The 19,972-nt window shown below is 39.7% G+C and overlaps 2 protein-coding genes across 2 annotated transcripts in view; both read right to left on the bottom strand.

Moving 5' to 3' along the window:
- Window positions 1–5,121: 5,121 nt before the first annotated feature.
- Window positions 5,122–11,412, bottom strand: lrrc28 (leucine rich repeat containing 28). The gene is made up of 10 exons (XM_010733090.3): window positions 11,251–11,412; window positions 9,923–10,163; window positions 9,616–9,656; window positions 9,410–9,447; window positions 8,832–8,969; window positions 7,843–8,049; window positions 7,650–7,752; window positions 7,307–7,491; window positions 6,266–6,425; window positions 5,122–6,105 (listed from the first exon to the last, which is right to left on the bottom strand). Exons 2-10 carry the CDS (start codon window positions 10,088–10,090, stop codon window positions 6,036–6,038), a joined length of 1,110 nt encoding a protein of 369 aa, XP_010731392.1. The 5' UTR covers window positions 10,091–10,163; window positions 11,251–11,412; the 3' UTR covers window positions 5,122–6,035.
- Window positions 11,413–12,340: 928 nt separating this feature from the next.
- Window positions 12,341–19,972, bottom strand: part of igf1rb (insulin-like growth factor 1b receptor) — a 48,446-nt gene continuing 40,814 nt past the window's right edge. The window contains exons 19-21 of the mRNA XM_010733088.3: window positions 19,838–19,967; window positions 19,586–19,720; window positions 12,341–17,864 (exon numbers count right to left, since the gene is read on the bottom strand). Of these exons, the coding sequence (XP_010731390.1) occupies window positions 17,339–17,864; window positions 19,586–19,720; window positions 19,838–19,967 (791 nt within the window). The 3' untranslated portion in view covers window positions 12,341–17,338. The remainder of the gene's footprint in view (window positions 17,865–19,585; window positions 19,721–19,837; window positions 19,968–19,972) is intronic.

Consider the following 19,972-nt stretch of genomic DNA (forward strand, 5'->3'; position numbering starts at 1 on the left):
ACTTTGTAGAAAGGCGCTTTATGAAGTTCAGTCCATTTCCTTGTATTAGTTTACGGGCAGATCTGCCCGAACCAATATGGCGGCGCCGTTTACGTACGATTCAGCGCTCAATGCGGCGTCTATGTATATATGTCTATGGTGTTGGATGTGACGCCGCTCACAAAATGGCCGCGCCCTCTTACGTCAGAGGGAGTGGAGATAAAAGATTAGTTTTTATTTATTCACTTATTTATTTTTCTGAATAAAAAATGTTCAAACAGGCATCTGCAAAAGGTGATATTAGTTACTACAATGTGACTGACAAAGATACTGATAAATTCAAATAAAATAAGAAGTTTAAAAAAATAAATAAAGGTTTTTTAAATGCAAATTATTCAAATGTTATATTATATATGGAATAAACAACGCTAAAAAAAGATAGAAATTGTTTTACAAAAGGTTATTTAAAATACTCTGTTTGGGAGTCAAGTAGCTTTAATTATTTTAACATATTTCAAAATGTTCAAAAACAGAAGGAGATTTTTAAAATCAATATTTGAGTAAATAATATTCTTCCAGCAGAATCAAACTGCATAAAAACTAAAATGCTAAAGAAATGTTATTGTATTATAAAACTGGAGAGCTGTTTTTGAGCACAGCCATAAGTGGAGATTGAAAAAAAAAAGGCAGTAGATAAAACATAGGACAGCACATCACTCATCAAAGACATCTGGGCTACTAGACCAACTACTTAGCATTAGTGACTGTTTACTAACCAGAAAGTAGAATTAGTAAAAAAGACTCAAAGTGTATTTGCAGTGCTCTTTCATTTTCTCTAGTCCATCCTCTTCACACATCCGACCAGCTTTCCATTTGTCTGTACTAAAGATAACCTGTTGGGATGCTTCAAAGTGCACCAGTTCTGCAGGTACCATCTGACATTCACAGAAACACTCTGTCTGTCTGTACTGTGTGGTTTGAACAGCTGCTACAACTACAGTACTGTTTAATTCAGTTAATTTCAATACCTTCTTCATTAGTCTGAATTATCCATAAACTCCTGTTAGAACAATAACAACATCAGGCATGTTAACAGACATGGCACCACATGATCCCACATCACGCATATACTGCATGACACTATCCATCCCTGTGTACGCATGCATATGGGCACATACTGTATACACTAAGTGCATGTGTGTGCATAGTTCCTTGACAGAAAGGCTCTTTGTGATTCCCCTGTGTGTTTAAACCTGTTTGTCCCTGGAGTCCTTGACTTTACATAATCAAATACTTTTTACGAGGCATGAGATGTGACTACAGAACGCCACCAGACACACGGTAAAGACCAAAGTCAAAAAGGACGACATGCTGCAGGGTGGCCTGCTCGCTTGTGTGCTTTTGTCAGGCCCGTGTCACTTAAACCACAAAGCTTTTTGCACTTGAGGTTAGGGTTAGGGTTACACTAATGTGTAAAAATCTTAGCAACTGTGTTAGGTGTTTGTCTCCTGTATAACTAATACAACATTACAGGATTTCTGGGCTCCGATACCGTTTTTGGATGATTCAAACCTGTAGCTAAAAGTGCAGGTATGCAAGTCCACATCCACACCAGCTGTGATTCCTGGTTAAAACAGCCTGTACCAAGGAGGTCAAACGTCAGAGACGCAGTGACTTTCTGTGACTGTGGAAAGGTTGTGTCATAGAGGTCATGTAAGACAGAGAGACATGATGGGAAAAGAAATAAAAGATTAAGAGCCGGGGAGATGAGATCATCTTCCTCCTCCGCTCTATCTTGCTCACCTCACCGTCTTATGTCAGTAAACGCATTTGACTGCTGAATGCTCATCACCACCTCTTTCCAAGTCTTCTTCATTATCTGTGCCAACATTTTACGGACTTCACATCCAGATCCCACTTCAGCACTGATAAGAAATGTCAGATCAGCAGTGTCAGATCTGATCTTTACAGGAGATCGATCAGTCTTTTCAATGTGTGGTTCAGATCATTACCACCCTATCAAAGAAATCATTAAAGTGCTCCCTCCTGAACTGATGATCCAATAGCGATCAGTCTAGGCACAATGAATCTCAGTGTACTGCCATTGATTAAAGCAAGACCGGTTTCTCTTCTACAGTGTTGTGCTTTCAAAATGACTCAGAGTGTAAATTTATTCATAACACAGTAGCCTACCTCCAGTAAAAAAATACATTAATTTGAGTGCAGTTTCTTTAATGTGTTACAGATGGTGAGGCTGTTACTGTGGCAGAGGTCAGTGATAGATGGGCTATAAATTCCGAGCACAGAGGAGCTCCGCAAAGGTTCAACAAGACTGAATAAATCTTAATTTTTTTTCTGGTGTTGATTCAATACATCATCACATCATGCTCACCAGAGGCAGATATGTGAGCCGAGAACTCAAAAGTATTCTTTGTGAATACCACACTGAATGAATTATCAGACATTAACATGGGAATACAACTCACAAACACTTGAATGTTTATGCGCACAAAGCTTCAGGATAGGGAGCTGATCAAAAGTATAAAATATAGGCCGTCCTCAACCTCTCTGAAAAATAATCATTTCGAAATTCATGATGTGACATTTCGATGCCTGTGCTATCTACAGGAGGCTGAACAACACTCAAGTCAGCTGTCTATTAATCCCTCTCCCCACTCCCCTTCACACTCTGGTGTGCCTGACTCAACACAGGAAATTACTGTGGTGTTGCATCATGTCTCCAAATGCCACAGAGTGTCTCATAATATGGACTCCACTCAGTTACATACAGGTTAGTGCAGCACGTACTGTCCAATAGACCTTTTTTTTTTTTTTTTCTCACAGCAGATTTTGGCATGTAACAGTAAACACAGGTGTTACCAATGATACAGAGGTCAGGGTGCTGCTGTGATGCATGTTGTCTCACTGCAAAGTTTCTGCTGCACTAAATGTAACAGAACCTTGTCAAAAACGTCAGCATGGCTGCTGTTAAAAAAGGTCTATTTGTTTAAGTTATTTAATCAACTTGAGTGCTCATAAACACGAGAATCCATATAAGTATAAAATGGTTTAAATGACTAGTCAAAGCTTGTAATTAATTAGTAGTAACTAATAGTTTTTCCCCACTAAAGTCAAGCTTCAAATCCTTGTATTGCCCGGGGTTATCACAAAACGGGATGCTTTGATTTGAAAAATTCCAACAGGGGAGAGGCTAACCCTACCCCTAACTTTAGAGTAAAAACTCAATTGCGTAGTAATGTCTCACCTAAAACATTTTGTTACAGACGTCTGGGGGTGTGTTTTTTTTTTTTTTTTTGCAGTACAGATGCTACTGAATAATCATAGAAATATTACAGGAATATGAAAGACAGCAGTGTGTCTCTAAGATGCTCTTACTCTTCCACCACAAGTTGCTACAACTTTGAGCAGGAAGTCGAAAGTAAATTGGCTACAATATATTATATAATCAGTATTTATAGCATAATTTAGAAAATATTATAGATCCAAGACAAAACTGACACAAGGGAGGAACTGAGGCACGATTACAGATCTGTCTGCTACTTCAGCACTACAGACAGCACCATTAATTTATCAATACAGCGCAGCTGATACTTGCTGCTGATATTTCAGAGCCACAGATTCGAACTTGTACAAACCCCGGTCAGATAAAATCAATGAGTCGGGCAGACTAGACGAACATGTTCAACTAAACAACTCCTCTGCACTCTCTTTGCTACTAGGGGATGGAGAGGGGGAGGATGGCATTTAGGTCACTTTGCTATGGCATCCACTTTCATATCACCCATCATCTAGACTTTCATGGTGTTTTTGTGTGTGTGTGTATACACCCTGTGCCTATGATTTTATATATGAACGTGCAGCATGTGTGTGTGTTATTTCATACGTGCAGTCAGCAGAGATGTGATAGTCCCAGAGGGAGGGGCAGAGAGCTGAAGCACCAGCCAGAGAGGCTCATGGTCTCACACTCATTTGAACACACCATTGATCCTGGTAATGGAGCCGCTGTGCTTTCTGCTCCACCTCCCCGCAACCCTCTATTATCGCTTATGTACAGTCATACAGTATGTTCAGGCTTCAACTGGTCGTTCTTTTGCAGAGCACCTGCAACAATGTTCTTAGTTAGGCTGACATTTAAAAAGAAATCTATGCTACTTAGCACGATATGATAGTTTTACTGTTGAGTATGAATTGTACTCTTTACATGTTTGTTATAAAAATTAGGATTGTACTGGGCTGCAGGTGTTTTAACTCTTAGAGGGAGTGTATATGTGTTTTGTCTTTTTGTTTATTTTGTGTATTCCCCTTATCTAGCATGTGTTTGTTAAAGCTGCCTGGGAAAGGAAATTTTAAAAATGTTCAAGGACATGAGAAACAGACTAAAGGAAGTGTCATTTGGACAAGAAACATAATGTTCATTACTAAGGGGAAAACCAAAAAAGGAAATCGTTAGTGGGAAGATGTTCGAGACAGCCCATTTTGAATGAATTGTATAAAAACTACGTGACAGAGCTCCACAGGGAGCCTTTTTCTCTGTAACCCTCTTGTGTGTTGCACTGTTAAATGCTCCTTCTTGTACAAGAATATTAAATTCAACTTAAACTTTGATACTCTGAATCCATTCCTTCTTATTCAAAGGTTCTTCTTAAAAAATTCTCATGACAGTGTTAAACTGAGCTACTTTAAACATCCTCACTGTCTTTGGACTTTGAATTCATTGTACATTTGAGGTCAGGCTGGTGTACAATTCTCATATCTTTGTTCTCATCCTGGATCTCAAAGAACTGCTGAAAGTGATCAAGAAAGTATGCGACAGGTAAGACTAAACAGGAGTGTTTCTAGTGCTTGCAATGAACTGATATGGCAGAGGAGTAAACTAGATAGAATAGTTAAGCAAAGCTCCCCCTGGTGAGACTGGCTTTGGCACAGCACCTTCCTGCTGCCAGGACGTTTGTTAAGTCTGTATCCCACATGCAGGGAATGAAAAGAGCTTGACTGTCTGACTTACTAACACTAACAACTACATGTCACTGAATGCCAGAGCTACAGCAGACACCGTTAGTGAGTGAGCAGTAAAACAGACAGAGAGGACACAGAAAGAAATCAGGAGAACTGGAGGTGTTACTCTGTTGTGACCAGTGTTAAGTATTTATATGAAAAGCTCATAACAGTAAAGTGTTGTTTTCTACAGCTGAGTGTAAAACAGGCGGTGGTCACATTAACACCTTCCAATGAATCCACTCCAGAGTCAAACATTTACTGCCAACACAATCCAACAAACGATAAATAAGAAATATACAACATAGTAATGAACATTAACACAAAAGCATCAGCAAGTGTGCAAATGTTATTTCCTACAGATGATGACAGAAACCTTTGTGTTCCCGCAAATTTTACAAAGTGAAATAAAGTTTTAAATGACACTTTATTTTATTATCCAACTGCTACACTTCCTTTTTTTTTTTTTAATCATCACACTTCAAATGTTCTTCAGTAATCAGTAAAACAAACTGTACCATAAAATGTTAATACCTCAAATATGACTCCACAATCAATGGGATGTGTCTGCTGCAAACTTCTGTGTGAAAAAATTACAGATTTCACAAAAATGAAATGAAGTGCTTGTTCTTAAAAAGTGCCCGTTTGTGAGAAGTTACTTCAGGTCTAATACTGTTAGTTTCTAGACAGAGCTAGTTGAACAAGCACATAGATGCAATGTTCACACACAGCAGTTATTATTTTGATCCCCACCACACACACACACAGGAATACAATCCTCCCATTTAGTCTCAGGAACATCATGTAGGTTTGAGTCTTTGACTTAAGTGTGTTGAATTGTCGTTCGTGTCCATCATGTGACCCACCAAACATCCACACAGGCTGCTTCTCTGCGCTTCTTAGTACTGTCAATCAAGCACGGCGTTCCTGACGTGAACCGACCTTCAAGATACACACAAACCATCATCTGTCACCTTCTGGAAACCACTCAGCAGCTCCTGAGCGAAAGTGTACCGGAGATGTACCAAAACATAATGACGTCAACCCTGAAGGTCAAAGGTCCGGAGGCAGTGACTGGAGCAGCAATAGGCCACAAAACTCACAGTTGTCCTTCAGAGGAGAAAAGTGAGGAGAAAGGTTAGCAATTATAAAACAAGATCTGTAGTTATCTTTCAACATTGCAGAAAAAAAGATGGATGCTCTCTAGTTGTCACTAATCTGGAGTTCGGTAGGCAGTCCTGGAAGGGAGTGAAGGTGTGTTTGTTCTGACCTGCGGTGCACTCCTGCCAGTGCGGTGTCACGGAGAGGGAAGAGTTTGGGATAGATGATGGTGAAGATGGCTTGACTACAGCGGTGGCAGTGTCCCAGGGGGAACCGCAGCAGATCTAGGAGGCTCTTTGGGAGGCTGATGGGAGGCAGCAAGTTGAGATCTAACAATACAACAGTACAGGGATTATTCATAAAACTATGTAGTCAAACTAAATCATGTTCAGTAACAAAGGAGTTAAAAGTCACTTATTATGTTCTGGCATATCAAGTGTAGACTGCTTACTTCCTGTTGCCAGTGTGTGGTGGTATCACTATGACTGAATATTGGCATGTAGGTTGGTTCAGGCCAGGATTTTTATCAAACGTGAAGTTTGGGTCAGATAATGTACAGTCAAGTTACAACAACTTCGCATTTCATGGTGATCCAAAAATTCGACAACACGCCTTTCAAAAAAAAGTTACAAGCTTCTCAAAAAAGCATCCAGAAGGTCTTAAGACTAGACCAGATTTTAGGTGGATCAGGTCAGAATTAATATAAAATATCTTCAAGCTGGGACTCAATAATCATGAGAAAATCGGGGCAGAAACTTCCTGTTTCGCAGTGACACATGAAATTCCACACAATGGGCACAATGTTTAACAAAAATTCAAGCTTTTGGTAACTTTTCATTGCGAGGGTCTTTAAATTGCACTGACCAAATTTGAAGTCGATCTGATTAATTGCCTAGTTGCCCCGACACCTGTAAATTGTTCCTGGATTGAGGGTGTTTTTTATTTTGGATATAATACAATTTTTCTGTACATATTGGTGACACATGCCTAAGTGACTGCACATAAAATAAATATTTGACCACTTCAGACATTTGTGCCATGTTTCATGAGTGGCTGAGCACTTTTAGCATTTCAAAAATACGATTCATTAAAGGAATTAGTAATAAGTGTAGCAATTCCAACAGAGTCCTCGAACTAAGGTCAGTACTCAGGCCCTAAATATATATACATACATACAGGTATATGGGGTGTATATATGTGTGTATAACACCTGTTTGCCGGTGGTGGTAGATACGGTGCAGGCTTCTCATTGCGAGCTCCTCCAGGGGAACCACGTTATCCGTCACTGAGCCCACCACCTTCACTTCAGCCGGAAGCCCGACCAAAGCCTCGCTCAACGCCTCACCCAGCGCCTCACCCAGGTCACCCTCCAATACGTGGGCTGACACACCACACCTGTACACACGCATATCTCAGTTTATTTTCTTTAATCTTATATGCAACACTTAATCATAATTTTGTGCCATCATTCAATAAATACACAGCTATAGTAACTGCTCTATATAAAATTGAACTGAACTGATCCAAGTTATGTGTTTGGTAAGCTGTATTACCCGCTGCAGCCGATGACCTTGTTATACAAGTATGAGGGAAGGCCTTTTAGCTCCACATTGTTGTCCACAAATACAAACTGCAGCTCCCGTGATCTGCCCAGATCTGCAACACACACACACAAATATTAACACCGCCTTGCTCACTATATCAATATCACTATGACAACACGCAGATAAGGGGGTATATACTGACCGAGCGGTAGGAAGGTCAGCCGGTTGGCAGCCATGGAGAGCTGGTTGAGACGGTGAAGCCAGCAGAGCTGTCGAGGAATGTGACTTAATTGGTTGTGGTCCGCTGTCAGATTCTGCAGAGAAACGCAGCGGTGCAGCCGATCTGGTAGAGACATCAGCTGGTTCATCGATATGTCCAGAGTCTCCAGTTCCTGCAGATCACCGATCTCTGGAGGAATCAGACAGACATGAGAGAAAGTTTGAAACAGTCTTTTAAGATCAGACCAACAAATCTCAGAATAAAACAGCACAACATTTAACTTTGTGAATGTTTTTTTTAATAACAGGATAATGTGGAAGATTGGTTGACTAAAAGCTTTGGGATAAAACTTTTATTTTTTATTTTTATTGTTTTATTAATTATGGAGTCTGTTGAGATGTTACTATGGACATAAAACAGAACTTTGTGTATAATGTTTAACTACAAATTGTTGAAAGTGGAAATATTAGAAAGTTAGAAATCATAATAGAAGATGTTAAGTTGAACAATAATTGTGTTTATTAATCTTCCAGAATGACATTAAAATAAATAAAACCCTGGATTTTAGCTTTGGTTACTGTATAATACCAGATTTTCTCCCACTGTGTTGATGACACAGTGGAAATAATCCTGTTAGCGCTTGAATACGCCGTGACATGTCATTTTAAGTTGAGGAACTCTGTTGCCCTCTGCTGGCAAATAAAATACTTAACAACTCAATTCAAGTTTGTATTCTCACAAGTGTAAAAGACAAATGCCTGTGAAGTGTGTGCGGCACAGAAACTTATACTATACACAAACATACAGTATAAATATGCGGAAATTTATATATTTCCTTTTTTTGTCTCAATGCATGGATCATGGGTCTGACGCTTTCATGCAGTGGTCCTTAAAAAACAATATTTACCATCATTTAAGTGTTCAGCTACTTCTTGATATTAGACAAAATAAATTCAAAGTGAATAACAGACCTGGTGGAAGGCATTTCAGCTGGTTATTGGACAGTCTCAGGTGCCGTAGAGACCTCAGTCGGCCGATCTCTGGACAGAGGAGCTGGAGGGCGTTATTACTCAGGTCCAATGACTGCAGTCTGGCCAAGTTTCCAATAGCTGGTCACAGGTGCCCAAATTATTGTCAAAAGTCAAAGTTAACATAGCTGATCTTCACAGTCAACAATTAGTTAAAATTAAACAATTCATTGTTTCACAAATAAAACACTTTTCTGATATTACACCTCTGTGGTTCAGGTTTGGTTATGTTTAGGCACATCTAACAGATTATCTGTTGAACAGTGACAAAGTGATACAAAGTGAAATGTTACAAAAACTGTAGGCGGACTATCCAAATGAAGCGTTACTTCACTTTGAATCTGCGTTTTAAGTGATGAACTGTATACCAATGATGCATTTGATGGCTTCATCTTTGACCAGAAAGACTAAAGGTTGAGCAGCAATGAGTCCAAATGCTGTTAAATCAAAGTGACATAAAAAAAAACCCAGAAAAACACTGTGGACACTGGTACATTATTATCACACAGAAGAGGACTTACCTTCTGGAATAATGACTATGTTGTTTGAGTGCAAATACCTTGAATGGAAATAAAATAAATACATGTTACAATTTGAACAGTGTCAGTGTGAGGCATTTTATTTTCTTATTCTGGGGTCAATGTTGGGGCCAATTTTAATAGTCAGAAATACAATTTGTTCTAATTATTTGTACAGAAAACAAAACAAAACACAGCTGACTACTTACAGTTCAATTAGATTTGGGAGTTTCTGAGCAAGATTGTCAGGCTGAAAGAAAGAGAGGGAAGGAACACAGAAACAATCAGTGAATTTTTCACTTGTGAATCTGCCCTGCTCAGTGTTTCTACTAACAGATGTTCTAACACTTGCTGACACTGTGGTGGCATCTGCTATATCCTATGCAGTCGTCTGAATTTCATCTGTGGTGGAATAGATAAAGTCTATCTTATATTATAAATTGGTCTTGAGTGCACACAAAACAACAATTAACTACAACATCAGTGATGTCTGACAAGAGAAATCTGTGTGATTACCAGTGTAGTGAGGGAGTTTCTCTTCATGTACAGCCTCTCCAGAAACTGCAGGCCTTCATCCTTCAACAGCTCTATGGGGAAATTATTCAGATTCCTGTAGTTAAGATACAGGTTTTTGTGGCGCTCCTGCTTGGCCATGAAAATAGCCTCGTGAAGTTCAGTCGCCATTTCTAAAGGAAACTTCTCCTCCTCGTTGGAGGAGACTTGGCAGTGGCTTCTTCCTCTATGGCATCACTGTCTCCTGAAATAAAAACAAATGAACAGAGACTTTTGTTTCTGTAATACATATTTTGTGGTTACAATTTAAGGGAAAGGCTTAAATGACAGAATCTTTGCTTTTGTCCAATCATGAAAAGTATGTGTGGGGTGAAATTGTGGACGTGAAACTTGAAACAAAGTACCAAATATGATTCGGTTCAAGAAGATATACAAAAACAAAGAATGAGGAAGGACAGTGATGATGTTTAGTTTTAGTTTACAGACACAATGGTATAACTTTATATATGTATAAATAAATCTAATAAATCTATGTAACTTTTTTAAAATTGTTTAACTGTAAATCTGATCTTTTATATACCTTTAATATATAGTTTATATATATATATTTTTTGTTCTTAATAGATGGTTACTTGTTCACATATGTTGTTTTTGTTTGTTTGTATACTGGAGTATTGTAACAAAAAATAATTTCCCCCTGGGATTATTAAAGTATTTCTAATTCTGATATTATTTCTGATACTATGATAATGATTTATGAATATGTATGGTGCATTTAGGTACGGACATACATACATGCATATGTGACTGTATGCATGTACTTTATGTATGAAGGTGTATACGTGCATATACAAATATATGTACATGAGACAGTCTGTAAATGACTTAATAAGTAGAGGAGAAGGTGTAGGGGTGAATAAGTGTATATACTTCTTCCTACGCCTTTTTGAACATGTAAATACTGTTTGCTTTTACAAGTAGGAAATAATCAATCAATCAGTCTGCAACTGAACATAACACAGCATGCATTTAAACCAAAGTTTTATGCCTCTGTATTAATATTTAACTCCAATAGACAATAACACATTAGAGGCACTTCAGCTCATTTAAAGTTTACGTGGACATTAAGTCACTGTCGGAGGTTAGGGGGGTTTAAAAGCTGATTTATAATAAGTAATCCGGCGGTTTTGACACAGATGTGACATGCAGCTTTTTGTTTTGTGAAGTTCAAACTTCAGCTGAGCGAGCTCAATCCTGTCATCATTAGCATGCTGCGAGCTGCACATCATTATCGATAAAATGAGCCGCAGAGAGAGAGAGAAGTTATTTACCTTAACTGTTCAGGACCATTTTTATTATTCTACTTTTTTCTGCATGCTCACTGCCCGTCTATCGCTGGATTTATGTTTGTTAGAGCACATCAGCTGAAGCTAAAGCTAAGTGAGGCAGCAGCTGATCGGTCGTAAACAACGTACGACGTCACCGCGTCGTCTCAGCTCAAAGGTCACGCACGACGTGCGCTGCTGCTGCCGCCACCTGCTGGTCACACCGTTAAACTGCATCAACACTGACAGCACAAATACTCAACAGGTATACTTCTAGGTGCTGTTTGAACTGTACTACTTTATACTCCGATACATTTCAGATAGGATCACTAGTTACTAGGCAGATTAGGATTTAAAATACAGCATAAATCTTTCTCCCGAGAGCTCCATCCAATTCAATCACTGAGTGTTCTTTGGTGATGAAGAAAGTTGTTAAATGATGCAGTAGTTTCTGATGATAAAAACCTGATCCAGATGGTAGTATGGACATACTACTCGATGTATGAAGATTAACTTTACTGATCCCTCAATATTGATCTACATCCAGGCCTGAAATACAACTGCACACACACAGAAAGGGCTTACAGACATGTTGAGAGATGGTGGAGTGATGTCTCAGTACCCTGAGAACAGTTAGGTTCGGTACCTTACTCCAGGGATCTCGGCAGTGCCCAGGAGGTCAGCTGGCACCTTTCCAGCCAACATACTATGGTACGCACTGGACTCCCTGGACTTGAACTGACTGACTCTAAATTACCTGTACGTGTGAATGTGAGCATGAATGGTTGTTTGACTACGTGTCAGCCCTGTGACACTGGCAACTTGTCCAAGGTGTACACTGCCTCTTCCCCAGTGGCAGCTGGGATAGGCTCTAGCGACCCACAACCCTGATCGGATGGATGGATAGATGGATGGATACTGTGCTGGTAAAAATGTAGTTTGAGGCCATCCTTGTGGAGTATTAGGTTACATTTGTTAATTTGTCTTTTTTAAAGTCAATTCAGCATTTTTTTAGTTGGAAAACACTTAATGAATCAATGTGAAGTGAAAATGATGCACACACCCCCCCCCCAAAAGAAAATACGACAAGCAGTGAAACAGTTTGCATACATTTTTATTCATCTTAAATCTTGTGTAGAAAAAAAAAAGAATCAGAGAAACGAACATTCTCTTTCCCTTCAGCCAATAATTTTTCCCAGTACTCAGAATATATTGATAAACAGGAAAAATTCTTACAACAGCATGTACAAAAGAAAACCAAAATGAAACCTCAGTCTAACCGATCATTTCAATAGAAACGTAAGAGTTGGAAGGCTACGAATAATTTACACACAACAAAATATTGATAAATTGGCCTTCAATGTGACAAAAGGGAAAAAAAGAAACTTAAAAAACAGGAAAAGAAATTTGTTCGATTTTATGTCCGCTCTGTGAGGTGTTCCAGTGGTAAAAGTGAGGCAAAAATCAGACCACAAACACTGAAAGACCATCCTGACCTCATATCAGTACAAACTAGACCAGCACACCAACCACTCGGCCAGCCTGAATCTCAAAACACGCCTTGTGAGGGGAGGAAGACGGAAAAAAAATAAAATAAATAAGAGACAGGATTGCTTTTAACTGGGATCACCATGGCAACAGGTGCAGGCCACAAGGAGCAACGCCAAAGTCCCGTAATGGCAGTAAAGAACCTGAAGAACGTTCTGTCAACCAACACGCGATGAGGAAGTGCAAAACATCATTAACGAGCTCCTCGGTTACCAGAGGTGTTACCATAGCAACTAGCACAGACCATTTAGCTAAGCTCTCGGGTCACACTCGTCTCGTCTTTGAACAATCAAACAGCTTAAATGAAACCCAGATGTCCTCTACCTGTGACTGACCTTTCTACCTGTTACCTCCACGTGAATTCACTCACTTACTGACCAGAAACAGCTTCCAGTGCCGTCATTTTCACTGTATACTAGAAGTTTTGTCTGGTGTTGTATTGAAAGTTAACCAGTGTAAACTGTCCCAGGGTAGACACACAGATACCCAGCAAAAAAAAAAAACAAACAAACAAAACAATCCATGTATATGTGGTGCAAGACTGAAAAGTTAAACTGAAAACACTGCACGAACCTCCAGTTCCATCCCTAATCACCTCTGTATAACGTTTCAATAAGATACAGACACATGCCTCAATTATCAAATCCAACATTTTTCAGTTAGTAAATGACTTCCTGCTTAAAGACAGCATCGCCTCATCATATATGGGTTGTATTTGTCACTAACTAATCCACCCCAAGTTTGTGCCTCTCATGTATCACCATTACATTCACACAGTGAACATGTCTAAGTCCTCAAAAACTAAAAGAAGATTACAGCCAGACAAGTATTATTTCCAGAATAATGGTTTCATGTTTTTCTTGTTCTGTTGTACAAAACAATGTAATTTCCATCTGCTCGGACCGGAAAATATATTCCCAACTGGTCAAACATCAAAGATACTTTTTTTGTTGTGCAACTGATGGAACGTGTTTTTCCATCCAAGTAGTTAGATGAGTCTTCCAGGAAATTATGGAAATACCTTCAAGACAGCAGTAAGCATTGTTAAATGACCACTTTTACGTACGTGGCAGTGTCACTCTGACGCAGCGGCGATACAAGAGAGGCACAATCTTGGGCTGGACTTCAGGTTAAAAGGTTTTTGAATGATTTGCTGTTGAAATTTATCTTTTTTTTTTCTTTCTTTTTTTTAAAATCACCTCGACATGTTTCCAGGATGGTCTAGTTTGTGGTTTGAATTTGACCGTATTAACAGCACTCAGTAAGGTCGTCATTACAGCCGGACAACAGAGATGAGATGTTTTTTTTTGTTTTTCTGTACATGTAAATAGATTGGAAAAAAAAAGTGAGGTAGATGGATGGTTGAAGGGGTAACAAAACGTTCCCTTTAAAAGGGCAAAAAAAAGAGAGAGAAAAGAAAAATAATTAAAATATCAGAAAGGGGAAAAACAAAAAGTCTTGTGGGGAGATTGTACAGTGATTTACACTTCACAAAAAAAATAACATAAATAATCAAAGAACATCTGGGCTGGGTATAAAAACGTTTTGAGGTGAATGAGCGTTTAATATCTACTCCACATGGTCCTCTCTAATCGTACTCATTGTCTTCATATTTTAGTGTGATGCGCTTCTTTTGTAAACCTTAAGCAGTCCGTTTAATGCTCAGCTGTTCAGCACTGGGACCTCCAGTCACAGTTAGTCCTCTGATCACTTGGTGTGTCGCTGAATTTAGTGTTTTAAACACAAGAACACGTTCAGAAGAAGAAGAAGAAAGAGAAGGAGAAGCAGCAGCATTTGTTCATGAGCATTTGTTCCTCTTTTCGTGTCACCCTCAAGTTGTGAAATCTTATTTTTCCTAAGTGCTGTAAGATAATTGCACTCGTTTTTCAACCCGATTTAACTTCAGTCATCTACAAACACATTAATATGTTGGAGGAAAGAAAAAAGATAAATAATGCGGATTACTCCAGCAGCATACAGAACACCACCCTTGATTCAAGAGAGAAGTCGATTAGCAGAAAGTGAAATTATCCTACAGACAGGTTCAGAAAAATAAGATGTGACGGCTTGCTGCTACATTAAATCAATTCTATTTTGCATTTACTTGTACCGTGAACCCAGTGTTATTACACAGCACAGATGTATGGAAACCTGGAACTGACTATTTAAATAAAAGGTTGTCAGACAAGACAAAACTAAAAAAAACTTTTGGCTTATTCTTATTTTATTTTTCATCTCCTTAGTTTTCCTCATTTTCTTTGCTCTTGGTACACATTTAATCATCATTATGTCAACTTTCCAAACACATTTCCCATTCTTCTAATGCTTATTATTATGGTAACAATAGCCATGTTCATTTAAAGTTAGACAAACTGTTAATCAAGAGCTACCTGGCTGAAATTATCTTTCATCATTAAAAAAACAAAACAAACTAAGAGGTTGAAAAATATAAATCAACCAGTGGAAAACTAAATTTTAATTTATTTTATCAAGTGATTGAGGCAAAAAAAATAAAGATTTTCATCTGTTTTCTACCAACTGACTGAAGGTAAATTGAAAAGTTCCATCTTAATTAACAAACAGTATTATTTATTGATGTAATCAATTATATTTTGACTTGTCTGATAAACTTTTACTACATTTTGTCAGTATTGGGGCTTCATACAATAAGTGCAATAACCCATCTGAAACTCGATCTGGTTTCACACTGCTTCCTGTCTAATGATAAAAGAAAATGAAATCACAGAGTCAGAGGGACGTAGGATCAGACAGAGGTTAACACACACATGCACACACGCACACGCGCGCGCACACACACACACACACACACACAAACAAGGCTGGATGTCTTTAGGTATGACAGCACAAAAAATTTAAAGAAAAAAGGAAAACAAAAGGAAAGTAGAAAAGGATTTAACTTTTCTCTTTGACCTGAGATTTTGTTGGGACTCAGCAGTGATGCCTGACCTCTGACCTCTGAGTATGAGCGCACACCCGAGAGGACAGAGGTCGAGGCGTCCCGAGAGAACACGAGAGCATCGATGGTTATCGGTACCATCACTGTCCTCTAGTCAGATGGGAGGGGAAGTTACCGGCGTTTCAAAAAACAAGGCAAATTGTCGTACCTTTTACGCAAACACAGAAACAAAACCAGCTCAGATGCACTTTACACAATTACAAGCATTAAAAAAATGGACTGTAGTGGAAACGTTCGTAGATCCAACCTGAAGGAGTTTTTTTTTTCTCTTTTTATATATAGATATTAACTATATTACAACCACAAGAGAAATAAGGAATAGCAGCTTCTTTCTGTACATGAATGTCTCCAACCGTATAAAAGTTAGAAAAGTGACACAAACAACTGGTGCGTACATAAATGCTCTGTCCACGAAGAGATGCTGTAAATGTTGGAGACTAATGACTAGTCTAAAAAAATACCTGTTTGTATACAAGAACACAGACGCCTCTGATCGAGAGACGTTATAGATAAAGTATTTATATTTGTTTTCTCCTCTGTGCTCTTCCCTCCACAGTCCTTGCTTCTTTTTTTGCTTCTTGGTTGACTGGATTTGGCATTTAAACCGCAACAGGACAGCACTTCGTGAGAGGATGTGGCTCTGATGTAACACCAAGATCCACGACTTCAATTTGATACAGTGCAGTGGCTGTAGATATCAGACAGAAATAGAAGAGTGCTGGAGGACTGTGGAGGGAAGTTAATATCCCTTTGATCACAGATTTTTTTTAAAGAAGGGTGTGGTAGCAGATCAAAGTGTTTGTTGCTTCAGTTTCAATTTGGTGTTGTGGACAATTACAGGGCTGCAGAAGAGAGAATTTGACAAAAAAAAAAAAAGAAAAATACAATTTTGGCAACAAATTTGGCAGATTTGACCTTTCTCCTTCTGGTTGTGTGTTTCAGCGGATTGGCTATTGACCCGGCATTACGCTGACACCCAGCCTGCAGAGCGACGAGACTACTGATCGGCCGACCGACACCCTGACCTCTCTCTCTGAAGTGCTTTTTTTTTTTTTTTCTCATTAGATATGCTTAATAGTTTCACCATAATGCCCGCCCAAAACACCGGTCATTTATAAAGGCCTACACATTTTTGTTTTCCCATTTGGAAATACATATAAAAAAGTAACAAACGACAATTTATAAAATAAGTTCAGCCATAAAGAAAGAGAAAGAGATCTCCCCCGAATGATTTTCATCTTTTTTCCTTTCTCTTACTGGTTTTTTTTGTTTGTTTTTTTTTGGTCTTCCCACTCAGCAGCGAGGGCAGTGTCACGTCTGACAGCCAGCTGGTAGAAACCAAAACTAGAATAATATGAAAAGTGTGTGGAGGTACAGCAGAACATGGACTTAGTTTTCTCCACCTTCATGTGAGTCTTTGCTCACACCCAGCTGGTGGACATGGTTTTGCTGTATGTGATTTTTTTAAAAAAAGAAAAAAAGGAAAAAAGGAGGTCGCATCCCACTGAGACATCACGTTCTGCAGAGCAGCAGGTGGCAGGGTTTGCAGTCTGGTGGCTGTCTGTCCAATCAGCAGGCAGAGGACTGCGGGAGAGGCATGGCACGTTCGTTTTTGCGTCCTCCGTTCATGTGCGCGTACGGCGGCAATTCGTCGATAGACTGTCGCACCGTGACGCCTGAGCCCGTCCCGAGCCCGGACGCACCTGCGAGGCCTGACCCCGACAGCCCATTGGCTGCCTGCTGGCCCGTAGACTGCTTGTCCATGGCAGCGGCCGACGTACATGGAGAGGTGGGGGAGCTGGGGGCTAGCGAGGGGGCGGGTGGAGCCTCTGAGCTCGGGGAGGGTGGGGTCTGTTGGGGTACTGGGGTTTGCGGTGGCTGTGTCGATGAAGCGGGGTCCAGAGGAATGTCATCCATGTTGTCCATCTTGTCCAGGTGGAGCTGCGGAGCGTCGGCTGGCTTGTTATCGGAGCTGTAGAAGAAACTGACCTCTCTGAAAGACGGCTCCAGCTCGTCCTTTATGCTGTTGATGATCTCCGCGAAGGATGGACGCATCTTAGGATTGTACTGCCAACACATACGCATCAGCTCGAACCTACACACACACACACAGAAGTTAGTTCACTCTGCATCAACAACTTGTCTTCCAGTAGTAGTGACTCTCTCCAGAGGAACTGCGCCTTCCTACCGACAAGCCAATATTTACTTTTGCCAAATGTTTGCTTTCTGTTGCTAAAACGGCTGTATGTAGCCCCCCTACTTCTTGTTTATGAAGCACAGAGCTGATGCCGCTTTCACCAGGGCGCAGCAGCTGGCACAGCGAGCTCTACATCAAGGCTGGATCTGACAAGCCTGACATGCCAAGATGGTGATCTCTATGTTACATCAAATGTGGCAGATGCTTTCTCTGACAGAAAGTCACTTCAAATGAAAGAGGCCGCAGCATTTTTGGCACGCGCATGCAAATGTGTTGTGCCCTCGGCTTCTACAGCACCATGCAGCAACAAAGCCAACAGTGTTTTATCTGTGAATCAAAGTTTTACTTTCAATACACTTGTACAATATCAGCTAAATATCAAAGTTAGATGATTCTTGCTCGTGTTACAGGGCTACTGACTAAAGTTATTTTTTATTACTGGAGCGAAGTGACAACAGATTGAAGACTGATACCACTCATGTTTGTACGTCAGCTATGTAGCTACAGCTAGGACGATTAGCATAGCACAAAGATTTGAAAGACCTATTTGTGTTAAGCTAAGCCAGGCATGTCCAAAGTACGGCTCGGGGGCCATTCACGGCCCGCAATCAGATTTCATGCGGCCCGAAGCTTCATTTTTATAATAAATTATTTATGGCCTGCTAGCATTGTCAGATACTGTATGACTGAAAGATGTGGATTTTTTTTGTTGACATAATGAAGCATTTGAATGTGCTAAACTTTAACCTCTAAGGACGTACCTGCTTATGTACCTGTATCTGTAGATGTGACACAAAAGATTACAATCTTGTTAAAAGGGAAGAGCGAGAGTTTTAACAGACTTTGAATTACTCATAATAAGTCATGTTTACAATGAACATGAGGTTCAGATCTTCATGCTAGTTAAAATGTATTTATTCTTTGTTATCTGACTCCAGATGTGAAAGAAAGGAAGAAGTGTTTTTTAGATTTGTTCACAGTGCAGTTCATAGAACAGTGCATTTGTATGTAACTTTTATTATCATTATTAAACTGTTAGTATTGGCCCCCGGGCATCTTCACGTTGTCAAATCTGTCAAAGAAGTTTGGACACCTATGAGCTAAGCTAAGCTAAGCTAAGCTAAACTAAGCTTACCAGCTGCTGGCTGTAGCTACATGATTAGCACACACACAAGAGTTGTATCAATCTTCCATCTTTCCATCTTAGAGTTGAATATGTCATAAGACACTTTAAAATATTGTACAATACTGCATTTATTATGAGAGTGTTTCTATGGTCGGCGGCTAAATTTGTCTGCCACCCTTTGATGTAGATTCATACTCGGGCTGAACACATAGTGGAGCACACAAAATGTTTTTAAAAAAGAAATTTTGTCTTGAAGATGAATTCTAATATTCACTAATGTTTTCTGTTTACGTGGGATTTGTCCTTAGTTACGAACAGAATCTACACACACACTTAGAAACATTTAAGTGTTGACATTTTTGTGTAAAATAACTTTTTCTTCAGTTCTACAGTTGTAGATTATAGAATTTATAATAAATTAAATAAAACACTTCAAGGTGACAGGTGTCACATATTTCTCTATGTTGTGTGTGTGTGTGTGTTGGTGTCTTACAGCATGTCAGGACAGTTCTGTGGTTTCTCCAGCAGCCCTCCCTCCATGACAAAGCGGAGCACCTGCTCGTTAGACAGACCTTGGTAGGGCTGTTCTGCCAGAGTGGCAATCTCCCACAACACAACCCCGAACGACCTATACAGAGGGAGAGGGGCATGGGGGTTAAATCTGTGTCATTATCACTAACATAACACAGAAAATGAAGCCACCGTGTGTGTGTGTGTGTGTGTTTGTCTGTCTGCGCCTGCTTACCAAACATCAGAGTTGGTGGTGAAGACTCCGTCCTTAAGAGACTCGGGCGACATCCAACGGACGGGGAGCAAACCCTTACCACCTTTGCGGTAGTAATCTGTCTCGTAGATGTCTCTGGTCATGCCGAAGTCTAAA

This window comes from Larimichthys crocea, chromosome VIII (assembly GCF_000972845.2).
Source record: "Larimichthys crocea isolate SSNF chromosome VIII, L_crocea_2.0, whole genome shotgun sequence".
Lineage (NCBI taxonomy): Eukaryota > Metazoa > Chordata > Actinopteri > Sciaenidae > Larimichthys > Larimichthys crocea.

Coding starts and splice junctions, on each gene's coding strand:
- lrrc28 (XM_010733090.3), bottom strand. CDS start 10,090: ATGGCGACTGAACTTCACGAGGCTATTTTCATGGCCAAGCAGGAGCGC. Junction 9,657..9,922: donor GAAACTCCCTCACTACACTG/GTAATCACACAG, acceptor TCTTTCTTTCAG/CCTGACAATCTTGCTCAGAA. Junction 7,753..7,842: donor GCTGACCTTCCTACCGCTCG/GTCAGTATATAC, acceptor TGTGTGTTGCAG/ATCTGGGCAGATCACGGGAG.